This window comes from Diabrotica virgifera, chromosome 5 (genome assembly GCF_917563875.1).
Source record: "Diabrotica virgifera virgifera chromosome 5, PGI_DIABVI_V3a".
Classification (NCBI taxonomy): Eukaryota; Metazoa; Arthropoda; class Insecta; order Coleoptera; family Chrysomelidae; genus Diabrotica; species Diabrotica virgifera.
The window spans coordinates 155,585,301-155,611,157 of NC_065447.1; the positions used below are offsets into that span (position 1 = coordinate 155,585,301).

Consider the following 25,857-nt stretch of genomic DNA (forward strand, 5'->3'; position numbering starts at 1 on the left):
AATAAGACCAATGACTAAAAACACCGCTAACCTTAATTACTATGCTTCCAATTGGATTTCACCTTTTTTTTTTTCAACAAAATATATTGATTCTTTAACCGTAACTTTTTCATTTTCTAAGCAAGTCTGCTAAAAAAGAATTTTGTAGGTTTTTACAAGATCTATTATAAGGCTATTAATACTAAATCCTTTTAAAATCCTCAGTAGCAAAAAGAGGTGACTTTGAAAGGGTTGGTAAAGGTGGTTTTTGTTTTTGCATGTTATTACATGTTTTAATTGTCAATAGCTCACTCAATTTTTGCCGCAGAAAAAATTTTTGCAAATTAACTTCTTGGGAATTAAATAAGCTACGATTTCATATTGAAATATTTTTTCCTATCTCTGATGCTAATCTTTCTATTCTGAAGAAAAGATGATTTTTTACCGAACTACAAAAATTTGTTATTTGTTTTTAACTCCACTTTTTTAAAAACTGTTCATTCTAAGCCAGTCAAACTTCTGGAACCTATTCATAATACATAAATAAAGAAGACCTAATAAGGTCAATGACTAATTTTAATTAGGGTGGTGATTAGGGAGTGGTTTCCGATCACTTTTTCGCTGAAAAAAATAGGGATTACCATTCTTTTTATTATAAGTCACTTAATTTTTGAGCTATAGACTTTTTTTATTTCTGGATATAGATATTTTTAAATACTTTAAATTAGTGTAAAGAAGTTATCTTCGAGAAATGCACAGGTTTCCCGTCTTTTGACTTTGAAACTACAATATTTAGTATTTGGTGAAGTAGAGCTAACATATACTAAAGTATAGCTCGATTACTATTGATCTTAAAGAAAATTAGAAAAAACGGTTTTGTTTATTTTTTTAAAAGGTTTGTTAAGCAAAGTTGTTTTGATAAAACGAAAACTTTTTGAGTTATTAGCAGAAAACTGATTAAAAACATTGATTTTTTCGATATATTACACTACCGATATATACCGTGACAGTAAAATTCTCGCGTTAGAGATTCCATAGTAAATCACGAGGGAAAACCAGGAAAAAACCTCGTGATACTATCCTGGTTTTTTCTCGTTTTTTTTTCTGGGTTTCCCTCGTGATTTACTAGGGAATCTCTAACGCGAGAATTTTACTGTCACCGTTGCATTTGATTGTCTTTTTAAGACAGATCACATGATATGATATTTTTATGACGGATATTCTTGAGTTGGGGTTGATTTCATGTAATCGAATGAACTATCTTTCAGTAAAGTCGTCCCAGGAGCGCAACTCATAAATATTGGCAATATCATTTTAAAGTCTTCTACTTTAAAATGTATAATATAATATGTCTGAATTGCCGATATAAATGAGTCAGATTAAATAAATTATTGGAAGAATTTTTTACTAAGCAACAGCATTTTTGTTTAATTTAGTAGGTAGTATTTTGTATTCTGACAACGACACCCGATTTGGGCGTCGAAACGTTAATAAAATTATTATTTTTTTTCAATTTAATTGTGGCTTATTTCCCATCTAAATAGTTAATTATAAAAATGCCACAAAGAAATAGCTTCAGAACTACATAATATAATAAATTTACAACGTGAAGAAACATGATATTTATTTACGCTTTCCAGGATATGGTGAATTCGCCATGTCACACTATCTTTAAAAGCACTTAACTTGGTTATGATTCAGACTAGACTGATAAAAGTGTTACGTTTAGTAGTAACTGAAATATGCAAAATAAAAAATAAAACGGCTTACGTAAATGTGTGTACATTACAATGGACACCGGGTCTGAAAGGGTAAAAACTATTACTTTTCTCAATCATTTCACCATCCAAAGATATTTTATTTGTAGTAATTTCATCTTTAAATGAATATTCAAAATACTATGCTTTTGCCCTACTAAGATTTAAACCATTTTCCTCAAGAGCTTGTCTCCTCTGTTCCAGTTTTTATTCTGTCGCTTTCACTATTTCCTACCAACACTGTATTATCAGCATACATTAAGCATAATGGATCGATACCCTGTATTTCTAGTATCACTGGTATCAATCCCTATAAACACCAAGCCTTGGTACAATCCGACTTTCACATGAAATTTATCAGTCTCTAACACTAGGTGTTACTCCCACATACATGTCTCTCATAATCTTTACAAATTCACCGGAGACTCCTTTCTTATCGAGTGCTCACCACACAATATCCAGGGAACTCGTATCATATACTTTCTCAAGACCAATGAATAACATGTGAACGTTTGTTTCTTTATTCTCTTATTTTTCCATCAACTGCCTTATAATGAAAATTGCATCTGTTGTTGATTTGCCTTGCTTAAAGCCAAACTAATTACCGGATATTTCGTTTCATTCACTTATTCATCTATCAATCTCTCACTTGTGGGATCGGTACTCACCAGAGGTATCACAGATGTTCAGATACAATTTAGCGTCTCTTTGTAAAGACAATGAAGTTGACTTAACTAAGTGAAAAGATGTTTACATAACATACACAAACTACAAATTACACTATAACCTGATTGCGAAATCAACTGTGCCATGCGAATGGTACGCATAGACGCATTTAAGCTAAATAAAAAAATTACTCTTCCATATTTTCATGGTGTGACAAGTAGTTTTATTGCCCTGTAGTTTGTACATTGTTGTATATCTCACTTGTTTTTTTTGTAAACGGGTACTAATATACATACTGCTTCTCTATTTGTCTGGAATTTGTTCAACTTCCATAATTATATTACATATGCCTGTTAGCCAACTTGTGTTTCTCCTAATGCTCTCCACACTTCCCCAGGAATATACAAAAATGCAACATCTGCTAAACTCCATGACTTTACCGATAAATATAGAGTTGAGCGAGGGGTTAGACAGGGTGACAGTGGTGACACCATCTCTCCCCAACTGTTTACTGCACCTTCGGAGTATGCATTTGAAAAACTAGATTGGGCTGCACTTGCGCTTTGCAGATGATATTGTCATTATAGCCGAGAGTTTAAATGAAGCTCACAAAATGATGGGAGAGCTGAAACATTCAATAGAACAAGTAGGCCCGAACATACGGTTTCAGAAAACAAAATACATGACCAATTTAGTTCCAAGTGATGTTATTAAGGCGGGTATACATATGCGCTCTGCTCGGTGTGCGAGCCGCTCGCGCGCAGCATATTTGTTAGATTAGTACGTGTTTTCAAGTGGCACACAAACGGCTCGCACACGGCGCACCACGATCTAACTTTTGTCGGCTTTTCAACAAATGCTTTGATGGTTCGCAATACGTATTTGGACGGGTTTGCGAGTGGTTTGTTGGTTTTGGGGCGCCTGAGTTGAATATTTGTTTTTAGTAATGGAGTGGTCGGAAGGAAATATCAAACTTATTGATGTTTACCGTGGAAAATGAAAATGAGATGATGACATTGAATATATTTAAACATGTTAGCTTGCAACCCCCAACTTGCAACCATCTTGCAAAAAACTTGCAACCAACTTGCAACTCCACTTGCAACCAATCGGAATGAAACCAAACACTTCTCCTTTTCGATGAGAATAGGAGAAGCTACTCCCGACTTCGGCCGATATCGGATCTGATTTGATCGGAGAAAAACGGATCCAATGTAGGAACCCACATTTAATACTAATTATCTACAATTACTAAATGTTCGTAAGTTTCCTCTGGATCGCGGAAGGTTCGTCAAAATGAAAAATTTTAACGAACATTAACTGCGCCACGAACGCGAGGCGCTCACACGGATCGGAGTTCGCGGCGCGGATATGTATCTCCGCCTTTAGATTCGGTGGGCACGAAGTAAATCAGGTTTTTAGCTATATCTATTTAGGACATGAAATTAGAATAGGAGAAGATAATCAAACTCGTGAGATCCAGCGTCGTATAGACTTGGGATGGTCAGCATTTAGCGGGATGCGACATATTCTAAAGGGAACGCTACCGATTTGTTTGAAGAAAAAAGTTTACAACCAATGCACGTTTAAATTATAGCAGGTGGACCAAAAGACTCATAGAATGGAGACCTAGGGAAGATAAAAGACACCGAGGTAGATCACCTAAAAGATGGATGGATGACTTTTGAAAAACAGTGGGAATTGGATACAGAAGGCATAAGGTAGGGAACAATGGAATAATGTGGAGGAGACCTATATCCAATAGTGGATGCAAGAGGTTGAGGAATGATGATGATAATGACTTTCGCTTCTGACCTATTTTCTTGTTACTGTATATACAATTTCCACTTCTCATTTAATTTTTCTTCTACTTCCTTGATCACTAACATGTGTCGTTATTCTCAAATGCACAATTAGTGGAGTCACAGAAGGTGGATATGAGCTATTACTTCCGATTTCGTTGAACCTCCATCGATTTGCATGAAAATTGGTGAGTGGTTAGAGGATATCTCAAGGAACAAAGGTGACATGGTGCCAACTTGCGCTTTTACCCTAGGGGTGGATGCCACCCCTTCTCGGGGGTGAAAATTATTTTATTGAAATACCCCATAGTTCGATTGAGGGACAAATTCTAAGCAAAATTTGTTATATAAAGTTATTAAAATAAATCAAAACTTTTTGAGTTATTAAAGATCAAAGATTTTAATTTTTCTTGAGAAAAATGCATGTTTTTAACCGATTTTTCATCAATAACTCAAAAACTATAAGTTTTTACAAAAAAGTTATTATTATCAAAATTGAAGCTAATAAAAAAGGAAATAAACCCCTTACTAGAAAAATATATTAATAATTAACTTAGAGGATAGGATAGTACGAATAGCACGAGATAAGTCACCAAATGGACGAAGAAGTATTGGCAGACCAAGAAAAAGGTGGTGCGATAACCTAAACAATTTAGGAGGATAATATTGAAGAAGAAACAGGCTTTAAAGCCTACATACAAGAAGGAAGAAGAAGAAGAATAATTAACTAAAATTGAGTTAGAGGTAATTGAATGTATATTTTTTTCGGCGACTAAAAAAGTCTAAGTATTCAAGCTGAAATAACGGGAAATTGATGCATCCTATAACATAAACTTATTAAACATTTGTCAAAGTACTTAAAAATATTTAGCAAATGAGCCCCCGAACATGTTGATAGCGTTAAAATTTATGCTCCAAAATTTTTTCAAAATTTATCTTTTACAAATTTTTCCAGAAAATATTGTTTTTTATAATAACTCCGTTCGTGTTTACGATATCAGGTTCATCTAAAAACTGTTTGAAAGCTAATTCCAAGTGTTATTTAAGCACGTTGAACCTAATCTTTTAAACCCCTTATTTTTCTAAAAATAAAAGGATAAATGACCCCGTTTGCATGGTTCCCACGGCAAAATTTAAGATTTAAACGTTTCTATCTCGGTTATTTTTTACCCTATAGAAATAGTAAAACAGGTAAAATATTTGGTCCAGAAAAAACTAAAATTTGATTATATATAATTTTTTACGTATATTCAGTATTTTTAAACTTATTATCAAAAGAATATGAGAATTAATATAATTTTAAAAATTATTATTTTTTTAAATTATATCTTTTTTTCAAAAATATGCTTTCTAAACCGAAAAAAATTATCAAATACATTACTTATGCTAACATAAAGAAGTTCTTGTAAGGATTACTATAAATTTTAATTTTTGTGGAAATGGCGTATGTTATACTTTTCACTTTCTTCTAAAAAATTCGAAACGGTTCTTTTATTTTCATCACAACTTGCTTAATTTTGACGCTATTACCTTGTTCTGAAGCTAATTTGATAGGTATTCCGAACTACTTTTACAAATGTTTAGCAGAAATATTTTAAACATTGCATCGTTTTCTCGTTATTTAAGCTTGGATACTTAGATTTGAGTACTCGTCGAAAAAAATACACATTCAATTGCGAATAACTCACTTTGAACTAACATTAGTTTAGTTCTTTATGTGAGGAGTGTATTCAATTTTTTATTATCTTCAATTTCGGTAATAATAACTTTTTTGTTAAAGCTTATAGTTTTTGATTTATACGTGAAAAACCGATTTAAAACATGCATTTTTTTACGAAAAAATAAAATCTTTGATCTTTAATAACTTAAAAAGTGTTGATTTATTTTAATAACTTTATATAACAAATTTTGCTTATAATTTGTCCCTCTTTCGACTTATGGTATTATTTTTAATAAAATAATTTTCACCCCCGAGAAGGGGTGGCATCCACCCCCAGGGTAAAAGCGCAAGTTGGCATCATGTCACCTTTGTTCCTTCAGGTATCCTCTAATTCAGGGGTGTCCAACTTGCAATGCCTCAAGGGCCAAAACTAAAACCTTTGATGTTGTCGCGGGCCATATAATAATTTTGTTACAAGTAATAACAAAATAAAGTGAGGTATAAAAATAATTAAAACAAAAAAGAGTATTATTTCTTTTATTGCTCAACAACTACATTTTTTTATAAACGGAAAATTTATTCATAACACTTTTCAATAATCAAGACAAACATTGCAAAAGCAACGAAAAAGATGTATCCAATTACTGTGAGGACTGTGGTCGATCGGCTTCATCCACCAATGAAGAAATGTCCACCTCCAGTTCAGTTGTAGACAGTCTCATAAGATGACGTAAGGAAGAATCGGTAAGGTTGCTTCTGTTTTTGTTTTTTATGTATTTCATGGAGGAAAAGGCACTTTCACATGTATATGTGCTTCCGAACATTGACGTCATTTTCAGTCCAAAATCTCGCAGGTTTGGGAATTTCTCCTTTGACAGTAATTTGAAAAATTCAGGTCCCTTTTCTTGTCTGGTGATTAGGAACATGTCTGCTTGAAGATCACATAACTCAATCTGTAAGTTGGGTGGTTGATCATCAATGGTTGCTCCAAGAGGGTTATTATAAAGTAGTACACTGCTTTTGAGACTTTCAATTTCTTCAAATCTTGTATTGAATTCATCAATAACTTGTTCAATTTGTGAAATGCAGGATGAAAACTCAATATTTTCCTCACCGTTGAATTCTTCTGCTATTTGCAGACAGCTAGGGAAGTGTGTCAGGTTGTTCTTTTCCAAAGCACGTTTAAACACGTTCAGCGTATTCCGGAATCCGTTTATCATTCCGATCAAATCTGAAACCGTCTGGTTTCTTCCTTGAAGACTCAAGTTTAACATGTTTAGATGATTAGTCAGATCTGTTATAAAAGCTAACTGTCTTAAGAATTCTGGATCCTTAAACTTCTCCAGTTCAGTTGTGTCAGATGAAACGTATTTGTTGAGGAATGCAGGGATTTCCTTTCTTATGGCAAAAAATCGTTCCATGCACTTTCCTGCACTCAGCCACCTTACATGGTTGTACATTAGCAAGTCTCCATACTCAGCCTCTGTTTCCACTAAAAACTGCTTAAGTTGCCTGTGTAAAAGAGATCGATTTCCACCTCTAATCATATTTATAATCTTAATCACGGTTTGGAAAACTTGATCTTCCTTGACTGATTTTCCACATGAAGCTCCCTGATGTATAATACAATGAATTGTTGGGCAAGTGACACCATTCTCTCGAAGCAGACCCACTAATCCAATTTTTTTACCTGTCATTGATAGGGCCCCGTCTGTTGCTATGGCTGAACATTTATCAAAGCCTCCAATTCTGTCAACTGTTTTCTTCACAGCCTCATAGATGTCTTTTCCTTTTGTTGTTCCATAAATAGGACAAATATCAAATAACTCCTCTTTACTGGTAAAATGATCAAAAGTAGTGCGCACAAATATTAACAGCTGACTAACATCGGTTTGATCAGTGCTTTCATCCAAACAAAGTGAGAAATATGAACTTTTCTTAACCAGGCTAAGCATAGATTTTTCTACTTACTCACCCATAGCAACAATCCTTCTTTGTATGGTTTGATGTGAAAGTGGCACTGATTCAAATTTCTCCGCCATTTTAGAATCACCGAAAGCTTTGGCCATTTCAACAGCACATTTTTTTATCAAATTGCCATCAGTGAAAGGCTTTTTTGCCTTTGCCAGCTCAAGCGACACGGCATAAGATGCATGCAAAGAATGCGTTTGAGAGTGTAATATTTTACTGAACATACCAGTTTGCTGTTTAAGCTTTTTCTTCAAATCTGCAACTAGGGCACGCCGACTTTCATTTGTGTACGTAGCATACTTATTGTCATGCACTGTTGTGTAATGTCTTCTCACATTATATTCTTTAGGCACTGAAACGACATTCATGCACACTAAGCACTGCAACTTTCCATTATTGTTAGCAATCAAGTAATCACTCTCCCAACTTTCTTTGTAAATTCTTTTCTCACTATCAATTTTCCGTTTTACACTCATTATTGTATAAGAGGAATCAAGACAAAGAATTAATCAAGTTCACTGTTCACTAGCAACGTAATAGATTAGCCGACTAGCCTACGTGTCAGTAGCACACTGGCACGATGGCTGCTGGCGACGGATGGTAAGCAGTGGGAGGTGTGGCCTGCATGAACTGTGATGCGCAGTAATCAGTGCAGTTCTCATAGTGGTGGAGGACGATTGTGTTCGTTACACGTCCGCGAAGCGGCACGCGGTACAGTACTTGTGATGTAAAAACACTGCTAAACCATAAAATATAAATTAAAAAATCTTTTTTCACAGTGGCAGAATTTAAAGAAAATATATGCTTTTCGAAAATCTTACGTGGGTCACAACAAATAGCCTCGCGGGCCGGATGCGGCCCGCGGGCCGCCAATTGGACAACCCTGCTCTAATTACTCACCAATTTTCATGAAAATCGATGGAGGTTCAACGAAATCGGAGGTGAAAACCTTCAGTGACTGCACTAAATATTTTTTACAGATTCTTACAGTTTTATAATTTTTAGCTTCTTAAACCGAATGTAGTCACATGATCACTTCAGTAGCCTAGTTTTCAACTAGGTTTAAACTTATAAGTATTCAATGTATTGTTTAAGTTTTTGGTAATATTTTATGTACCTTTATATATTTACACATATTTATTTTTATACTTTTATGGAATAAATAGAAAAAATTCCATAATATTGGCTTTTGGTGCTTTGATATAGGTTTCTAAAACCTGTAAGTATAACTACATATGGGTGTTTCATTGGGAAACGGAAATACTTTAATGGTGAATAGAGGTCACCGAGCCGGTTCAAGATATACTACATTTTTTGCCCTACCGACTTTTATAACCGAGTTACAGGGTGTTTTATCTATTTTGCCCATTTCTTTCCTAAGCCATAACTTTAGAACCACCCTGTATATGTTTTTGATATTTGGTATACATATATCTCATTCAAAACAAAAACGACCGACATACTAACCATAAGAAAAATCCAGGTCCGGATTAACAAAAAATTATAAAGTAATTGTGACCTTAAAACAACACCCTGTATATTCAAATTTTGAAAATATGTTTGCATATTTGAAAAGAGCACAAAAAAGTAAGTTTAATGGTTCGCTTCAATTTTTCGGCCAGACAATTTTATGACTTTAATTTTGAAATTATATTGAATTTTTTAAGAACTCAGACATTAAAAAGCAGAGATTATTAACTTTTAGTTATAAATCATGAAAGTTAATGAATAAATACTCATTTTAAAAATAATCATTACTTATTTACCACATTGGAATGACCCAATTACTAATCACAAGAAAAATCCAGGTCCGGATTAACAAAAAAAAATTTAAATAATTGTGACCTTGAGACAACACCCTGCATTTTGAAATTTTGAAAATTTCTTTGAGTATTTTAAAACAGCATACAAAACTGCGTTAAAAGGTACATGTCAAATTTTTGCAATGATAATTTAATTACGGCAATTTTGAAATCATATTGATTTTCTGTCAAGGTGACAAGAAGCTGCCAGGAAACTTAAGAACAATCCCAATGTAAATTAGATAATCGATTCGAAATCTTTTAAAAAGGAAATGCATCGAACAAAATGGGGGACATTTTGAGCAACTGTTATAGTTAAAATATTTTTACTTTATGTTAAATTGTTGAATTGCTTAAATGATTTTTTTATTGGATATAGCTGTTTTTTTAAATTATTTACTAAATCATTAAAATATCCCAATTCTCGCAATTCTAATTTTTAATGATATGCATACAGCTACAAATCCAGAGAATCAATTAAGCCAGCGTAGTAAATAAGTATTAAGTATTTTTAAAATAAGTATTGATTCATTAACATTAAAATATTAAAAGTTAATAATACCTGGTTTTTAATCTCAGAGTTCTTTAAAATTTCAATATAATTTCAAAATTAATGTAATTAAATCAACGGCGCAAAAAATTAAAATGAATCTTTAATCACAGTTTTTTATGCTCTTTTAAAATGCAGAGACAAATTTTCAAAATTTCAATATACAGTGTGTTGATTCAAGATCACAATTACTTTATATTTTTTTGTTAATCCGGACCTGGATTTTTCTTGTCATTAGTAATTGGGTCGTTCCAATGTGAGTATTTATTCATTTTCTTTAATAATTTATAACTAAAAGTTAATAATATTTGCTTTTTAATGTCAGAGTTCTTAAAAAAATCAATATAATTTCAAAATTAAAGTCATAAAATAGTCTGGCCGAAAAATTGAAGTGAACCATTAAACTTACTTTTTTGTGCTCTTTCCAAGTATGCAAACAGATTTTCAAAATTTGAATATACAGGGTGTTGTTTTAAGGTCACAATTACTTTATAATTTTTTGTTAATCCGGACCTGGATTTTTCTTATGGTTAGTATGTCGGTCGTTTGAGTTTTGGATGAGACATATGTGTAATAAGTATCAAAAAAATATACAGGGTGGTTCTAAAGTTATGGCTTAGGAATGAAATGGGCAAAATCGATAAAACACCCTGTAACTCGGTTATAAAGTCGGTAGGGCAAAAAATGTAGTATATCTAGAACCGGCTCGGTGACCTCTATTCACCTTTAAAGTATTTCCGTTTCCCAATGAAACACCCTGTATAACTAAGTACTTACATATATAATATAAACTATATTTATGATTATTGACTACACTTCAACAGTTTTGCATTTTATTAACCTTTATTTGATTATTGTATTTCCTTGTCTTACATTAATTTTCCGGTGCTACTATAGTAGGCGGTCTAGCGTCGCGTTTCTACTATAGCTTGCGGTCTACCGAAGGATGATGTCCACTGAGGTGAATAAAATGCATGAATCATAAGAATTATAAGCGCGATATTTCTACTATTGTGAGATTAAAAACTTACATGGAAAATGAGGTACATCTGCATAAATTACGAATAGTTGATTCATCACTTTGTTCTTGTGATAATGTTTCGATTAGAGATTTGAATATTTTTTTGGAATGGAAAATCAACGAGATATATATAAACCAATTATATTATAGTCTACGACAAGCATAAAGTGGTTTTTCCAATTAGTATGGAGTATCTAAAGGGTGATTCATTTAGAGGTACTTTTTTCAAAAATAAAAAACAATGAAAAAGAAAAGAATTTTATTTGAAAATCTTTATTACCATAAAAAAGAACCATTCTTGACAGTTACTTCTTAAAAATAATTTATTTTAAATGTTGGTCGTCATCGTTTCAGTCGATGGGCTCTTAATAAGCTTGCGGAATATCCACTGTTTTTGAAAAAAACATTGGTTTCCGATGATGCTCCTTTTTGGCTTAATGGGTACGTAAATAAATAAAATGCCCATATTTGAGATGATGAGCAATCCTAAGAAGTTCAAGAGTTGCCATTACATCCAGAAAAAACAACAACTGTGGTTGTTCGGGAATCCTTATTTCTTTATTTTAATATTGCTATGATTCTACTATTTATTTATTTTCGGGTAGAATAAGCTTTAGACAATTTAATTATATTTAGTTATTTTGGTATGCCCCCTGTAAAATGACGCGGAATAACCTTCTTAATGTCAATTTTTAAAATTATCCACAAGCTCAAAGCTTATCGCTTTCGGTACGCATGTATAAAACTGGACATGCGTTAAGTACTTTAAGGACAAGGTACCACTACTGTGATTTTCGCTTCAAGCTTTCAACGAAAAAGGTACTCCCTTTCGTGATCTTGACGGTACCGTCCCGCGTTCCACGTGCATCGCGAATTCCATGGAAGGAGTCCAGAATTGAGTCACCCATTGGATCTACAAGTTTACCATATCCTAAACATCACCGATTTCCAGGTAAGCGATATTGTGCAAAGCTTGTGGAAACATAATTTTTAAATTCTATTTTTTTACAACTCAGTTTTCATATTTCCTGCAGTTTTCATAACATTTTGAAACATTTCGGTCCTTCGCAGCCATATTTTGAGCCTTTTTTTCTATTTATTTTACATAATATAAGCTTATTTTGCGTCATTTTTAAACCTTGTAAGCTTCTATAAACGACAAACGTTATAGGCTTTTTATTAACAGTCACTTTTTTGTAACTTTTAAAAACTTTACATTACGATACCTAAAGTAAATTCTCGCACATATTTTTGAATCGAGAAATTGAACGGTACATCGCTTTCTAGTTTTTGCTTTTCTAAACCTGTCGCTAATTATTATTATCGGTTAATTTGATGGGTTCACGTTAATTAGGTTTTCTTGTTTATTTTTATGTCGATTTTGATAAATAAAATTACTTGCTGTTGTTCGCTTATTTATAACAAAACAATTATTATTTGAATTACGTTTATTATTTAAACCACTTGTGTCTTTGATTAATAAATTTTTATTCGCTATTTAGAATACAAATCAATCACATTTAAGTAAATTTTATTAGAATATTAATTTGTTAAATTAACTTTCTAACATGTCTGATAAATTAACAAAAGCCAATTTAAAGCGAACTACTGCTTTTAAACGATTACAAGAAACTTACGAGTGTGGTCTTAAAGTTTCGAATGATGAGTCTTTAAAGCCTGAATTTATTGCTAGAGCCAATGCTATTGATGGCACTTATAATGAATTTCAAAGTAATCATAACACTGTTATTTCATTAATCAATGATGATGAATTTTCTTCCTATGATGAGATGAGATTAAATGCTGATAAAGCCTTTTATGGAGTTTTATCACTAAAACATGATTTTTTGTTGAATGACTCATCTTCTCAAGCGGCAAACATGTCTACTGTAGATAATTCTAATTCTTCTAACCGTAGAAGTGTCGTAAACCTTCCAAAGCTTTCCTTGATGCGTTTCGAAGGTTCTTATAAAGATTTTCCTACTTATTTTGATGTCTTAACAGTCTAATCCACAATAATCCTGACATATCTAATGTTGAAAAGTTTCAGTATCTGCTTACTTCTTTGGGTAATGAACCCCTAGCTTTAATCAAAGGCATTCCTCTTACTGAGGGCAATTATACTGTAGCATACGAAAAGTTGGAAAAAAGATATAAAAATACACGTATCTTAGCTAGCCACTATTATAATGAAATTTTTAATGCTCCCTCAATTTCAAAGGCAAATTCTTTTGAACTAAGAAAATTATTAAGTGTCTTTTCAGAAAATGTTGCTGCTCTCAGGGTAATGAAGTTGCCTGTAGATCATTGGGATTTTTTGCTATTTAACATGCTTCTTAATAAATTAGATTCAAAAACCAGAACCAATTTTGAACTGGAACATAGCCTTAGCCAGGAATTGCCAACTTATAGGCAATTAATGTCGTTTTTAGATAGACAATGCATCGCACTGGAGTCTGTTCAGTATATTGCTTCGTCATCTCACAATACAAAGGTGAACAATAAAAAACACGTATCTAGTTTTCTGGTGGAATCCAGCCCTAATTCAGTTGAGCAGTCTAAGTGCATCTTATGTTCTTCGCCTCATGCCTTATATAAGTGCGGAATATTTCTTTCTAAATCCCCTCAAGAGAGGTTTTCAATTGCTAAACAACACAAACTTTGCGTTAATTGTTTAGTTTCGCCACACTCTATGAGGAATTGTGTGTCATCTCATAAATGTCGTGTTTGCAAATTCCCCCATCATACAACATTGCACTTTGATAAAAAATCAAACGATACAGCTTCGGAGCAGAATTCAAACGTTCAGATTACTTCTTCCAACCCCTCTGTTGGTCTGTCAGTGGGTTGCAACCCGTCTACTAGTTCTTCGATTACCAATACCCTTGTAAATACTTACATCAATTCTGACTGTATTACAAGCACCTTATCACTTCCTCAATCAACTATTTTATTGTCAACCTGTGAAGCGGAAGTAAAGGATATTCGAGGTAACTTTACCACAATACGAATTCTTCTTGATACAGGTTCTATGGCGAATTTTATTTCTGAATCTTGTGTTCAACGTCTTGGCCTTTCAAAAAGAAATTTTTCGATTCCTGTTGAAGGTCTCAATGGAATATCATTGGCTGCAAACAGTGGTATAGTGCAGTGCACAATGAAACCGTGTGGACAAATCGATCCAACATTTTCATTTGAAGCCATTGTTCTTCCTAAAGTATGTTCAAATCAGCCAAAATTCCTAATTAATCCTTCTGAGTTGACACATCTTCAAACTTTAAAATTGGCAGATCCTAAGTTCCACATACCTGGTCCTATAGACATGTTAGTTGGTGCAGAACTCACTCCGTTTATTTTAAAATCGGGTAGAATTTTTGGAAATCCAAATCAACCAGTGGCATTAGAAACTGTTTTTGGATACGTTCTTCAAGGTAAAGTAAATTGGCTCCCTAATGATTCTTCTATAAATACTCTTGTTAATTGTCATATGTCTCTTGAAACAAATATCGACACGCAATTAAGAAAATTTTGGGAGCTTGAGGAGATTTCTAAATCCTTACCTTTATCCTCTGAAGATAAAAAATGTGAAGAAATATATAAGTCTTTAACTCTTAGAGATTCTACAGGTCGATTTTTTGTCCCGTTACCTTTTCGTCAAGAAAAACCTAAATTTCTTGATACTTATTCTCAAGCCCATCGACGTTTTTCGATGCTTGAAAATCGTTTTAGAAAAAATCCTGATTTACGCACCAAATATTGTGATTTTATGCAAGATTATTTAAATAAGGGTCACATGTCTCTCGTTCCTACAGAGCATAACCATTCTCCTTCGGCCTATTATATCGCCCATCATGCTATATTTAAGGAACAAATTTCCGAATTCGAGATTGTATCTAAAATAAGGGTAGTCTTTGATGCAAGTTTGCGTGACATAAACGGTGTATCTCTAAATGACACCTTACTTGTAGGTCCAAAGCTTCAGAAGGACATTGCTAGTCTTTTACTTAGATTTCGATTTTATGCCTATGTCTTTGTTTGCGACATTAAGCAAATGTACAGACAAATTAATGTGATTGCCGACTATTGGGACTATCAACGTATTCTATGGCGTTTCTCCCTATCCGAACCTCTTCAGGAGTATCATTTACGCACTGTGACATATGGTATATCTTCTTCACCATATTTGGCATTACGTACCTTGTATGAACTTGCAGCTTCTGAAGAAAATAATTATCCTCATGTAGCTAAAGCTTTAAGAACTCAATTTTATATGGACGATGGTTTACTGGGAGCTAATGATATTCCCTCAGCCTTGACTCTTCAATTTGACTTAATCGCAGTTATGAAAAGAGGAGGTTTTGAACTTGGAAAATGGGCTAGTAATCACCCTGATCTAATTACTCATCTTTCTGCTTCCGATTGTCAGAACTCATCTTATAGTTTTGATAAGGACGAACCTTCATTCATCAAACTGTTGGGATTAAAATGGGATCCGTCATCAGACATATTTTCCTATTCCTATGTCCCTTTTGATCGCTCTTGTACAAAGACACATTTTGTCTGAAATTAGTAGGATTTTTGATCCTCTCGGATTTATTTCACCCTGTCTTCTGTTTGCAAAACGTCTGCTACAAAGATTGTGGGAGCTCAATGTCCCTTGGGATGAAATCTTATCCGACGAGATTACCGAAATTTGGACAAAATTCAAAACGGAATTACCAAATCTCGCTGATATTAAAATTGCTCGTTATTTAGGTTCTGAAGCCATATCTCGCGTCGAGTTACATGGCTTTTGTGACGCCTCTCAAGTAGGTTATGCTAGTGTTGTTTACTTTCGAATTGAAGAAACCACTGGTAATATCAAAACCTTTTTGGTTAGCGCTAAGTGCAAGGTTGCTCCATTAAAGACCCAGTCTATTGCTCGTTTGGAGCTTTTGGCAGCAGTTCTTCTGGCTAACTTAATTAATTTTGTTCAAAGAAGTTATGAGGGCTTCATAATGTTTGACGCTGTATATGCGTGGTCAGATTCTATGATAACTTTGGCTTGGTTGTCTTCTTCACCAAGTCGATGGAAGACTTTTATAGCTAACAGAGTAAGTCATATACAAGAAACTGTCCCTAATTCTAGTTGGCATCATGTGGCGTCTTCACAGAATCCTGCCGATTATGCAAGTCGTGGTCAAAGTCCGCTTCAACTTCTAAATACTTCTATGTGGTGGTCAGGTCCTCCTTTTCTTTCTATGCCTAGAACCACTTGGCCCTGTCAGCCTGCAACTGAATCTTACTCTGATTTATCAATAGAGATCCAAAAGGAGGAAAAACAAGTTGCACTTGCGGTGACAGTTAATAGTGACAATTTTCTATTTAATTTACTTAACCGATTGTCTTCTTTGCTTAAAATTCAAAGAATTTTAGCTTATGTTATAAGGTTTATAAAAAATTCTAGGTCTAAACAAAGACTCAACGAAAACAAAATCCTTACTCCTCAGGAAATAAATTCTTCACTTATACCGATCATTCGATATGTTCAGCTGGATGTTTTTTCTGATATTTTTCTTAAGATTAATCAAAATCAGTTACTGTCAAAACCTTTTCGTAAATTGGCCCCATTTGTGGACCCAGATGGTTTACTTAGAGTGGGTGGTCGGCTTAAAAGATCTTCTTTTAGTTATGACATTAAACATCCTATCCTTTTGCCCAAAACACACAGACTGACAGAATTGATAATAGAATCAGTTCACAGCTCATATTTTCATCCTGGTTTAAAGACTTTGCAATACTTGTTGCTTCAACAATATTGGATCTTATCCCCTAAAGCAGCAATTTATAAATGTTTATCTAGATGTATTACATGTTTTCGTTCTAAACCCAAGTCATATAATCCGTATATGGCTGATTTACCCTCGTTCCGCGTTTCTCAGTTAAAGGCATTCTCATCAGTTTGCATTGATTTCGCTGGTCCATTTTCGCTTTTGATGAGCAAACACAGAGGAGCAAAAACTTTTAAGGGTTATGTCTGTTTATTTGTTTGTACCGCTACTAAGGCCATTCATTTGGAGGCCACATCTGATCTTAGTTCAGAGTCATTCTTAGCAGCTTTTAGACGTTTCATTGCCCGAAGGGGTAGGTGCAATCATATTGTAAGTGATCAGGGCACTAATTTTAAGGGTGCTAATAATCAATTAATAGAACTTGCTCAAATTACAGCACAAACATTAGACATTTCTTGGAATTTTAATCCTCCCGCTTCTCCGCATTTGAATGGATTGGCCGAGGCTGGCGTCAAGTCATTTAAATCATATTTTTACCGAGTTATGGGAAATCAAATTTTAACCTTTGAAGAATTCTATACAGTTCTAACACAAGTCGAGGCTATTCTAAATTCTCGTCCCTTGTGTCCCATTAGCTCAGATCCTAATGATCTGCAGCCACTTACGCCTGGACATTTTCTGATTTTCGAATCGTTAAATAATCCGATTCCTGAACCCAATTTAGAGCATTTAAGTCTTAACAAACTAAGTCGTTGGCAGCTACTGCAACGTATCCAAAGCGATTTCTGGAAACGTTGGTCTTTAGAGTATATTAACACTCTTCAACAAAGACACAAGTGGACTAAACAGTCTCCTCCGGTTTCTAAAGGAGATCTGGTAGTTATTAAGAATGAGCAGCAAGCTCCTTTGCAATGGGAACTTGGTCGTATTGTTAACGTATTTCCGGGACAGGATGATGTAATTCGCGTTGTCGAAGTCAAAACTTCTCGCGGCACGATGAAACGACCGGTGGTCAAGATTTGTCCTCTTCCAGGCAATTAGGCAATGTAACTGCCTTTTGTTTAATTAAGTTTAATTGAGTTTAACTTTAGTTTTATTTTTTTTTCTTTCTCTCTTACTTTGAAAACATTCGTTTTGGCGGGGTGAATGTTCGGGAATCCTTATTTCTTTATTTTAATATTGCTATGATTCTACTATTTATTTATTTTCGGGTAGAATAAGCTTTAGACAATTTAATTATATTTAGTTATTTTGGTATGCCCCCTGTAAAATGACGCGGAATAACCTTCTTAATGTCAATTTTTAAAATTATCCACAAGCTCAAAGCTTATCGCTTTCGGTACGCATGTATAAAACTGGACATGCGTTAAGTACTTTAAGGACAAGGTACCACTACTGTGATTTTCGCTTCAAGCTTTCAACGAAAAAGGTACTCCCTTTCGTGATCTTGACGGTACCGTCCCGCGTTCCACGTGCATCGCGAATTCCATCGAAGAAGTCCAGAATTGAGTCACCCATTGGATCTACAAGTTTACCATATCCTAAACATCACCGATTTCCAGGTAAGCGATATTGTGCAAAGCTTGTGGAAACATAATTTTTAAATTCTATTTTTTTACAACTCAGTTTTCATATTTCCTGCAGTTTTCATAACATTTTGAAACAGTGGTTTATGGGCCGGTGAAATCGTCGGTCCTTATTTCTTTAAAATAGGCCGACCAGAATGTTCCTGTGAATGGAGACCGTTATCGCACCATTTTAAGCGACTAAATGATGCCTAAAATTGAAGCTAGTGGTCTCGACGATATTCGTTTCCAACAAGATGGCGCTACTTGCTATACAGCCTGTGAAAGCCAGAATACTACTGTGAATGGAGACCGTTATCGCATCATTTTAAGCGTCTAAATGATGCCTAAAATTGAAGCTCGTGGTCTCGACGATATTCGTTTCCAACAAGATGGCGCTACTTGCTATACAGCCTGTGAAAGCATGGCTTATCTGCGAGAACCATTCGGTGAACATTGTATTTCACGCTTCGGACCAGTGTATTGGCCGCCTACATCCTGTGACATCATACCTCTAGACTTTCTCCTTTGGGACTACCTAAAGTCCAAAATCTATATGAATAAACTGGCTAGGATTGAGGCATTGGAGACCAATATTAATCGAGTCATTGGTCTGATATTAAACGAAATGCTCGCACATGTTATCGATAATTAGAACTTCAAAATGAACCATCATAACCGCAGTCACGGAAATCCACCTAGATTTTCAAATAAAATTAATTTTTTTCATTGTTTTTTCTTTTTGAAAAAGGTACCTCCAAATGAATCACCCTTTACTAAGTTTCCATAAAGCGGAAAAAATTAAATTGCAGATTAACTATTTGAAAGTCATAAATATTATCATTTAAATGAAACAGGTATGAGTATAGCTAAACTAATAGATAACGGTTAAAAAAATCAATAAAAATCCGTGGCCAACGGACTCGCTTCCAAGCCATCTTTTTACACACCACACGCACGCGCATAAGAATTATTATTTTAATTTTAAAAAAATACTTTACTTAGTTTACTGAAAAGATCAAGTACAGAGATCTGGAAATTCAAATACGAAGACAATGGAAAATGCAAAGTACCCAGGCAATACCTATTATAGTCCCTACTACTGGACTCATTCCGAAGAACCTCCTCGATAACATAAAAATGCTGGTCTGAATTAACTTCTTTATAAGAAAATGCAGACTACTCTCGACGACCAGATGTGTACGAACATTTTTGGGAGACACTCCAGCATGCCAAGTCACCTAGGGCTCGAGAACATGGAAAGAGTCCCACCAGTGCTCAAATGCTTTTGATACCGTAGGTATCTGGAATGAGTAAATTTTCCCTTTTTAGAGGGAGTGTGAGCCGTATGGCTAAATCTGTATAATAATAATTTAATTTGTCATTGGTATCAATTTGCTATTTTAGTTTTGAATAAGCCATTTTGCGACGTGTTCCCAACTAAAATAGTAAATTGATACAAGTATTAATTTGTAAAATTAAAATATTCACTTTTATGTTTCATTTACTTTATGAAGATTCTTTTTGTAGGTATACATGTGAGACTAATCTTAATCACCATAATCTTTTCTCAGAAGAGGGTTTACACCCAATAATGAAAGACACCTTTGTAGGTGAAATATTTATTAGTAAATTTAATGAAAAACATTTTTCTTGGTAAAAGGTATATTTATTTAAAAAATACCCTTCAAACGGCCATAAATATCACAACAAAACGTTTTCGCTCTGTAAAAAGAGCATCATCAATGTTACATGCTAAGCGACCCAAAAATACAAAGGTTAAAACCTTTTAAAAATAGATTAAATGTCTTACATAAATAAATATATGAAATCCAAAGGGGGATTCCGGTCCTGGCAAGAAGCTAACAAACACGGTGTGATAGCAGCTCATGACAAAAGATAGGTTTTAATAATAAAATTAAAAATTTGAAACTTGGAAATATTTTAATAGTGTAAACATAAGTGTAGTGCATCAGTGGACGAAAAGGCATCAAAAACTGTAAGTTATTTGCATGCCAATTTTAATATAAATTACTAAAATTCAAAACTAGACAAAGCTTGGCTATCATTGTCCATAAACTTTTTTGCTAATTACCTAAATTAAGTGATAAGGAACAAGAAACAGATAACAGAGCTTTTGATAGTTGAAAATTTAAATTTAGTTTTAGAAGACAGAGGCGGCATCAGAAAAGTTTAACCGAAATATTTTCACCAAAGATAATAAAATTTGTTAAACGAAGGGAGTAGAGACGGGTATATAGAAGGGTAGCTTAGGTGACTGGTCGGGGGGTGGACTGAGTAGCTTCTCGGCTGGTTTTCCCTGAGACGCCCAATATTGCCCAAGATCCGCAAGGGATTTCTCGAGAAAACCATGAGATCAGACGACTATCCAGATGATCAGAACAAGAAAAGACCTGCTGAAAACTTCGAGATATTTCAAAACAGTAAGAAAACGTATCAAACACCTACCAAAACAAGCGATGAAAAACTCGAGAAAATACTATATTTGATGCAAGAGATGAAAGCAGAAATAAAAGATGAGATGAAATTAATAAGAGAAGACCAAAAATCATATGCAATGGAAATGAAAAAGTTAAAAGAAGAGAACGAGGAACTCAGAAAAGAAAATGAAGATATAAAAGCAGAATTAACACAAATAAAACAGAATATGGAATGGATAGAAAAAGAAAAAAGGAAAAATAATATTGTTGTAAGCGGCCTGAATATTGATACAAAAAATCAAACAGACCTCAAAATAGCCACGGAGAACTTTTTACAAAAAAATCTACAGCTAGAAATAAACATCAGAAATTTAATAAAAATAGGAGAATCCCACTATCTCATCCAACTATATAATTGTGAAGACAAGCAAACAGTCATGGAAAACAAATATAAACTAAAAAATATAAGAAATCAAAAAATCTTCCTAAACAACGACTTGACGAAACAAGAGAGGAAAATACAAAAACAGCTGCGAGAACTAGCTAAAGACGAAAAAGAAAAGGGAAAAGAAGTAAAAATAGGCTACAATAAAGTTACAATAAATGGGGAGGAGTGGAGATGGAATAGAGTAAACGAAAAAATAGAGAAATCTGTTCCAAAAAACTAAGGAAACAACAAACGAGGGATAGTAAAGATGATGACGACAACGCAAAGACAACGGAATGGAATTTGGATAAAGAAAAACATATAGAAGGAAAGGAAAATAAACAAGAACATGGACAAAAGAAAAAGGACATTGAAAAAACAGCTAGCACGATTGACATGGAAATGAAACAAGGACGAGACGCAAAGACAAGAATAAACGAAAATAACAACTTGAAAATTGGTACATGGAATTTAACATCACTTAGAGGAAAGGAATGCGAACTAGTGCAAGAAATGGAAGAATTTAAAATGCAAATAATAGGTATAAGCGAAACAAAGAAATGTGGAAGAGGAAAAGAAAATATATCAGAAAATGTACGATGTATTACTCCGGGGTAGACAAAGAACTTAGAGCAAAAGAAGGAGTAGGCATAGTAGTCACAGAGACAATAGAAAAAATAATATCAGATTTCAAACCGATATCGTCGAGAATAATGTACATAAAAATAGAAATGGAAGAGGAATGGTACATAGTGCAAATATATGCACCAACAGAAGGAACAGAAGAAGAAAAAATGGAAGTTTTCTACAATGAACTACAGAATACCCTAGATGAGATAAGAGAAAAATGTGAAAGAATAGTAATAATGGGTGATTGGAACGCAAGGATAGGGAAAGATGAAAACAAAGGACTTGGTTGCATGGGAAGACATGGTGAAGAGATACTAAACAGAAACGGAATTAAAATGATCAGATTCTGCCAGACAAACGACCTATTAATAAGAAACTCATTTACACAGCAAGTACTACAAGATAAGTATACATTTGTAGCAGAAGGCAGAGATGCAAAAAGTATAGTAGATTACGTAGTCTACACGCAAGAAATGAAACAAAATATAAAACAAGTCTGGACAGAACAGAGAGCAGAGATCGGAACTCATCACAGACTGGTAATGGCAGAGATGACATGGCGAAAACCGGTACACCAAGAACAGATAGAATACAGCAGAATAGCAATAAAAAAGCTAAAAGATGAACAAAAGAAAAGGAGCTATCAAGAAGAAACTGATAAGGAGTTCAAAATGGAGGAGAGAAAGAAAATAGAAATGGATATGGAGGAAAAATGGAAAAAATTTAAAGAAGTAATAATGAAGAAGGCACAAGAGATATGCGGAAATATAACAGTCAGAAAATTAAACAAAAAAAACGGAATGGTGGAATGCAGATATACAGAAAGAAGTGAGGAAAAAGAAAAAGGCATGGAAAAAATACAATAGTACAAGAGAGGAACAAGATAAAAAAGAATACCAAAAACACAGAAACATAGTGAAAGAACTAGTAAGAAAAGAAAAAAAAGAGAGTTGGAAGAAGTTCGGTGAATCACTAAACCAAAATTACAGAGATAACAACAGATGCTTCTGGAATAAAGTAAGGAGTCTAAGAGGAAAGAAAAGAAAAGAACTCAGACGAGTAAAAGACAAACACAACAAACTAAAGACAAATACAACAGAGATACTAGAGGTGTGGAGAGAGTATTATGAAGAGAAATATATGGGCGAGGAAAGTGAAGAAATAGAGACAGAGGGAACCATAGAACAGACAGCAGCAGACGAAAACCAAATGGAAGAAATAAGTACAGAAGAAATGGAAGAAGCGATAAGTAGAATAAAAATAGGAAAAGCGAGCGGAGCAGATAAAATTGATCCCGAAATGATAAAATGGACAGGGAAAGAAGGAAAGAAGTGGTTGCTGGAAATAATGAGAGAAGCATGGAGAACAAACAAAATGCCGAGAGAGTGGGAAGAAAACTTACTGATCCCAATTCACAAGAAAGGAGAAGAATCCACCTGTGGAAACTATAGAGATATATGCCTCTCATCAGTAGTGTTCAAGCTCTATACGAGAATAATAGAAAGAAGATTAAGAACAGAGGTAGAAGGAAAACTGGAAGACGAACAAACAGCATTCAGAGCCAAAAGGCAAACAGTTGACAACATAAGCATATTACGAAATATAATAGAAAAAAATAATGATCGGGGAACAAACATATATATGACCTTCATAGACCTTAAAGCAGCGTTCGACTCAGTAGACCGGAAAGTATTGTGGAATACTGTAGAGGAGCTGGGAATACCGAGGAAAGTATTAGAGATAATTAAAAGTACGTACAGCAGAGTGGTGGGAAAAGTGCAAATGGGAGGTAGCAGATCACTAGAATTTAGGATGAACAAGGGATAAAACAGGGAGATAGCCTAAGCCCACTACTATTCGTCATAATTATGGACAAATTATTTAAAAATGTAAAAAGAAGAACAAACCACTTAAAAACAATAATAGGCTACACGCACCTAACACCAGTTATGATAGAAGGATTACTGTATGCTGACGACGTCGTTCTCCTAGCAGACAACCCGAGAAAAATGCAGCGATTAATTGATATATGGACTGAGGAAATAGAGAAAATGAAATTAGAAATAAACATCAGCAAATGCAAGACGATGAAAATAGGTCAGCAGGAGCAGGAAATTGAAGGCGAAACACGAGTGCTCTGTAAAGGACAAGAATTTGAGAGGGTGACGGCCTACGAGTACCTGGGCACGATAATATCGAATGACGGAAAGCTAGACCTAGAAATTGCAAATAGGACAAAGAAAGCTACGAAAATATACTATGCCATTAATAATACGATACTGGGAAAAAGGGAAATCAGCCAGGAAACAAAAATGCATGTATATAATACAATCACAGTACCAACTCTTCTATATGCAAGCGAGACATGGGTCACAAATAAAAGACATGAAAGTGCCATAAATGCAGCAGAAATGAAGCAGCTGAGAAAAATAGCTGGAAAGACGAAGATGGACAGAGAAAGGAACGAAAACATCAGAAACGTGCTAAGTCAGAAACCAATAGAGAAAAAAATTGAAAAAAGAAAACTAAATTGGTTTGGACATATAACTAGGATGAACGAGAACAGACTAGTAAAGATGGTGACAGATGCCAAAAGACAGGGGAAAAGAAGAAGGGGCAGACCTAGAAAGGGGTGGATGGAACAAATCGAGGAAATCGGGACAAATAGAGGGAAAACAGTGCAACAGATGAAGGAAATGGCAGGAGACCGGAAGGCGTGGAAGAAATGGGTAAAAGATGGATAGGTGATACCAAAGTCCGACGCTCTTATAGGGCATAAGGACAACGAGAAGAAGAAGAAATCCAAAGGATGGATATAGTCGCTATGGATATGGCCTTACGGCAACATATGACTCCCACACGTGGTACGTGGGTTGCTAAGTAGTAAATAGGTCATTACAAGGGGTGAAAGGCAACTGGTAAATTTTTGGGTGGCTTAGCATGTTCTTGTAAAACTAATGATGCTCTTTTTACGGAGCGAGAACGTTATGTTGTGATATTTGTGGGCCTTTTAAGAGATATATAGGGCCGGTATTTCCAACCTCACTTAAGCCAAAGCTTACTTTAAGCCTTTGCTTAAGCTTAGCTGCCTGTATTTCCACTTCAATTTGAGGCTTAAGCCTAGGCTTAAACCATATAATTTTAAGTTCGCGCGGGAGTTGGTTTAAGCCTTCGCTTAAAATTTGTTTTCTGTTTTTTGAGGTTATTTCTATAGATTATTAATTATAGAGTTATTTTGATAACCAACTTTTGAGTAATAACGTTATTATTAGATTATTAAATAATAATCTATTAATCTATTAATTTATTAATCGTAATAACGATTATTAAAATTCTTACTACTTTTGGAAGGTGTATGCACATGAAAATTGTTTATTTTTACAATGCTTGGTAGGCAATATTTATTTTACAAAAATAAACTTACATACATTCCAATTTGACATTTTAAGGAATATATCCAATAAACAAAATTACAAAGACGAATCTATTGCTTATGCAAAATAACAATAAAAAAATAACCGGGTGATTCGCCAAAATAGACGGCAATTTCGAGGTAGAGAAATTTAATTTAAAACATGGTTTAGAATTAGTTCATTTTTAAATATTTTTTATAAAATGAGCTATTCAACTTTCCCATGATACCAGCAGAGATCATTTTTAAATATTTTCCGAAAAACGGAAATGTTGTGACTTCGGAGTTGACTAAGTGTCCAATTCTCTGTTAATTGAAATTTATGATCGTAACAATGAAATAAAAATTGGTATGTAATAAAACTATACAAAACACTTTTATTTTGATATAAAGTACTACAGAA

The 25,857-nt window shown here is 34.1% G+C and overlaps 2 protein-coding genes across 4 annotated transcripts in view; one reads left to right on the plus strand and one right to left on the minus strand.

The window, feature by feature from the left end:
• Positions 1 to 25,857, plus strand: part of LOC126884521 (zinc finger protein 235-like) — a 54,600-nt gene that overhangs the window by 23,195 nt on the left and 5,548 nt on the right. The gene's annotated exons all lie outside the window — the stretch shown is intronic.
• Positions 6,506 to 7,138, minus strand: LOC126885502 (general transcription factor II-I repeat domain-containing protein 2A-like). The gene has a single exon (XM_050652082.1). It carries the CDS (start codon positions 7,136 to 7,138, stop codon positions 6,506 to 6,508), a length of 633 nt encoding a protein of 210 aa, XP_050508039.1.

Coding starts and splice junctions, on each gene's coding strand:
- LOC126885502 (XM_050652082.1), bottom strand. CDS start 7,138: ATGTTAAACTTGAGTCTTCAAGGAAGAAACCAGACGGTTTCAGATTTG.